At 46.9% G+C, this 4,168-nt stretch overlaps 1 protein-coding gene across 1 annotated transcript; it reads left to right on the forward strand.

Annotated features, from left to right (window-relative positions):
• Positions 1 to 1,581: 1,581 nt before the first annotated feature.
• LOC123446820 (F-box protein At5g07610-like) lies at positions 1,582 to 2,908 on the forward strand. Its single transcript, XM_045123360.1, has one exon. It carries the CDS (start codon positions 1,942 to 1,944, stop codon positions 2,449 to 2,451), a length of 510 nt encoding a protein of 169 aa, XP_044979295.1. The 5' UTR covers positions 1,582 to 1,941; the 3' UTR covers positions 2,452 to 2,908.
• Positions 2,909 to 4,168: the final 1,260 nt, after the last annotated feature.

Consider the following 4,168-nt stretch of genomic DNA (forward strand, 5'->3'; position numbering starts at 1 on the left):
CCAAATTTTGGGAAATAAGCAAGATAAAAACTGCTTCAAAATGATCCAAGAAAATGTCCCTAGCTTTCCAATAAATTATAGGCATGATATAAAAATTTCAACCAACATTTTTGAATCAAAGAAACATTTTACATTGGATTTTTGAATTAATGAAACAATTTTTTGAAATGGAATTATATTTCCTATATATAAAATATAGTTTCATAAATTCTAGAAATAATATGTGGCATTGGATATTATATTTATGTTACATAATAATATTTTCAGGGTTTTATACAAATGATTTGAATTATTTACAAATCAAAACAAATGTGAGAAAAATAAATAAAAGAAACAAAATAAAACAGGAGAAAATACTTACCTCGCGCTCACCTAGCAGGCCCAGCCCACCAGCGACCACCCTTGTCGTCTTCCTCCTCTTGCCAGAAGGCAGAGGAGAAACAGGGGACGGCGCTCGCCGTGTGGCAGTCACCTCCACCCTGCCTCCACCCTTGTCGTCTTCCTCCTCTTGCCAGAAGGCAGAGGAGAAACAGGGGACGGCGCTCGCCGTGTGGCAGTCACCTCCACCCTGCCTCCCTAGGCCAGCGTGAAGACGGGGATGAGACCCCCAGAGTCGTCACGATCCCCTCCTCCCCTCCATTCCTCCCCTCACCTGCTCGAGCTCACCGACGGCCTCTCCGGCCACAACAACGCCTCCCCGAGCAGCGATCTCCTCCGCATAGACGAATCGCTCCTCCATGCCAGAGGAATCGAGCCGTAAGCCCCACAACGCCGTCGTCGCCGCTGTTTCCAACTCCGGCCACCGGAGCTCGTCCACGTCGATTCGCCGGCTAGAGGACGACTCCGACCTCTCCGTCACCTCCAATCGCACCACCGTGAGCCCCTGCATCTTTCCCCTCTCTCTCCTGCCTGAAACCCCTCTAGAGCTGCAGCCCCGTTGAGCCCGAGCCGCAGCCGCCGCAAGAGCTCGTCGCCGACACCTTCTCCGACGTCTTTGCGACCAACCACACCTGCCACTACATGAGGCGCTTATCCAGCTTTCGACAGCCGCAAACCGCGCGCCAAAGGGACCAGTTTAGCGCATTTTAGGCAACTCCGGTGAGCCTCCGCCGCGGCTATGGTCGCCGACGACCACCCTCCGGAGGAGTTGACGTGGCACATCCATTAGGTCTTAACCCCACCTCATTAGCCACTAACGATGGGCCGTGGAGGTGGGTCAAACCCGAATTAGGGGCTGGTCAATGCGGGTTTAGCCCTGGGTCACTGACCAGTGGCCCCCACTGGTCAGGTTTGACCTCGACCGGCTGGTTGACCTGTTGACACACGGATGACATCAGCGTGGCGCAATAATTCATTTCTGGGTTTTAAATAATTCCAAAAGAATAGCAAAACTTCAAAAATTCATAGAAAATAAAATATAAGTCTAATGAAAATAATTTATATATCTCTCCCTAATAATAAAGCATCGATGGCTTCTCTCGTCCGTCGTGGCAGTTTTGCAAAAAAAGTCCTCCTCTTTTATCGATATCAATCCACAGTCCTTCATTAAGTGGAAAAAAATGCTTCGTTTTTTCAAAAAATCCCCTGTCCTTCACTGGTAGCTTATCCGTTCGCGTTCTCCACCACCGGGCGTAAGCACCGCCGGTGGACGAGCCAAGGCGTCCCGGGCGTTGGCTGCGATGGGCGTGGTCGAGGTGAAGAACGGAGGCGCCGGTACCAGGGGAGGATGGGGGCGACAGAGCGTCGCGGAAGGACGGCGGCACCGGTACCAGGGGAGGATGGGGGCGCCGGCACGTTGCAGCGGCCGTTCGCTACGTCCCACATGGGCGAGGCGAGGGACGGTGGCGCCGGTCGTAGGGGACGACCGGGGCGCCAACAGTTGGCGAACTCGGAGCCACGCGTTCCCTCACCGGCTTCTTCTACGGCAGCAGTGCCAGCACCATGGGCCAGCGGTGTCTGGAGCTGCCCTTCCGCTACACCAGCCTCTCGGGGGACCGACGTCGCGCTCCGCTCGGCGCCTCCTTCACCTTCCTGTCCAACCACCACCTACCCGTCGATCTTCTCGACTCTTGCAACGGCCTCCTCCTCTGCCGCTCTTACTACGTCTCCCATGCGGTCGCCCCGTTCCGTTACATCGTCTGCAACCCCGCCACCGACAAGTGGGCTGTGCTGCCCAACTCCGACAAGGATAGCAGGAAGGTCGCCACCACGTCTCTGGGCTTCGACCCAGCCGCATCACCGCATTTCCATGTGTTTGAGCTGGTAGTCGAGCACAATTATAGTCGAGACATCGAGCTTTGCGGAGTGGCGGTGTATTCGTCTGAAACCGGAGAGAGTGGATTTACAAGGACAAGACATGGAACAGAACTGCTCGGGACTCCTCCGCCGCGGTCTTTCTCGATGGCCTTCTATTTTTTAGTACCCTTGACCTTGAATATCATGATTGCGTAGCTACGGTGGACACCAAGGGGGAGACATGCCTGATATGCAGGATCCCTGGTGGTCAGGCTCATGATTTTGGTTAGGCTGATGGTTTTGTTCAGCAGGTGTTACTCAGGGGTTGTGATGGTCAGTTTGATGATTTTGGTTTGGCTCATGCTTTTATTCAGCGCTCGCAGGGCTCCTTGCATTTTGCCAATTTTCAAAGGGATCAAGATGGTGCCGCCATTCGATTGGTAGCAAGTTCTCAAGGACTATCAAGGCGAACAATGGAAATTGAAGCATATCATTAAAACCTCAGAAATATGTGGATGGACAGATTTATGGCTTGATGCAGATTTTGATTTCGTTTTGATTCATCCAGATGCAACTTTTTTTCTTCGTTGCGGGGGGTGTCACATTAATGTGTTGTATTATGGATAATCGGCAAGTCAAAGTGATCTCCTATCTTGGAGGTGCCAAGCCGCTATTTCTGCCTTATGTGCTGTTGTACATAGAGTCACCATCATTGCACATCTGAAATCAATATAAAAATGTTGGTGCCTTTATAAGAAGTGGATATCTTATCGGAGTCGATTCCTTTATGCTATGGAGCAGATGGCTTGGTATGTCAGCTTGAATATGGCTGTCATTTTCTCTGACTGATGGAAACATATTTTTCCGGTTTGGAGCAATGGTGGTTCAGTATGGAGGAAATTTGACTGATTTCTCTGTGATCAGTTATCCAAATTTGCTCTAAACTTTTTGTCATACGTCCTGGTCTCTGGTTTAGTGAACTTCTACGTGTATGCATTGCTTAACCTTGTGTAGTGTTTGCTTAAGGTACTATGATCTATTATGTGAAAGACATGGGCAACGGTTATCATGCAGCAAAACTTTTCTTAAACATCATCCCGAGGCTTAAATGTTTATATTCTATTTGCAGGCATGGAAAATATAAGCATCTTATTCAGAGTGATTTTAGTATACGACCACTTGTCTGCTAACGATATGGTGTGTTAAATTCTGCTGATGATCTAATGCGGCAAATCATATATCTTTTTTCTTTCCTGTGAGTGGTTTGAAAAATAAAATCCTTGCTGATATCTGTTAGTATAACACTTGGATGAATACATGTCACTTCTTTTCATTACTTTGTTAGAGGTTTTCTTATTAGAACACAAAGTGGTCTCTGTTTGTCGGTGTTGTTCTGTTACGTAGCCTAAAGGAGTTTGAAATAAGTTTAAAGTGCAAGTTTGTACTAAAGCAAATTCATCTTTTTGATCTGCAAACAAATTTCAGTCATAATATATGCCATTCAAGTGGAAACTTAACTGTTAAGAATATTAAGTCGTTCACTATTTGATATTTTTTTGAGTGATGAACTCCATGCCAATTGCCCCTTTGCACAATCAAAATATGAGAGCATCACTTTATTTTTTGTTCAGTCACAGAAAATGGATCACAACTTTGAACCAATCAGTGTTGCCTGTAATATTAGCTGGAAACTAGATATATGGATTAGAGAAATCCATGTTAAGCATTGATCTAGAGATTGGATGTCCGATCCACTAACTTAACTGCAAAACTGTGATATTTTTGTCACGTTGCAACGCACGGGCATTTGTCCTAGAAAAATAATTATATATGAAAATTTATCAGAAAAATGCAAGGAATCTAATGGTGACATTTTAATGCAGGTTTAAACAACTTAAACTTGATGAATAGAGCAATTTCACAATAGGCATAT

This window comes from Hordeum vulgare, chromosome 4H, assembly GCF_904849725.1.
Source record: "Hordeum vulgare subsp. vulgare chromosome 4H, MorexV3_pseudomolecules_assembly, whole genome shotgun sequence".
NCBI classification, from domain to species: Eukaryota; Viridiplantae; Streptophyta; class Magnoliopsida; order Poales; family Poaceae; genus Hordeum; species Hordeum vulgare.

What these genes read in the sequence shown, in the direction of transcription:
- LOC123446820 (XM_045123360.1), top strand. Translation starts at nt 1,942, where the DNA reads ATGGGCCAGCGGTGTCTGGAGCTGCCCTTCCGCTACACCAGCCTCTCG.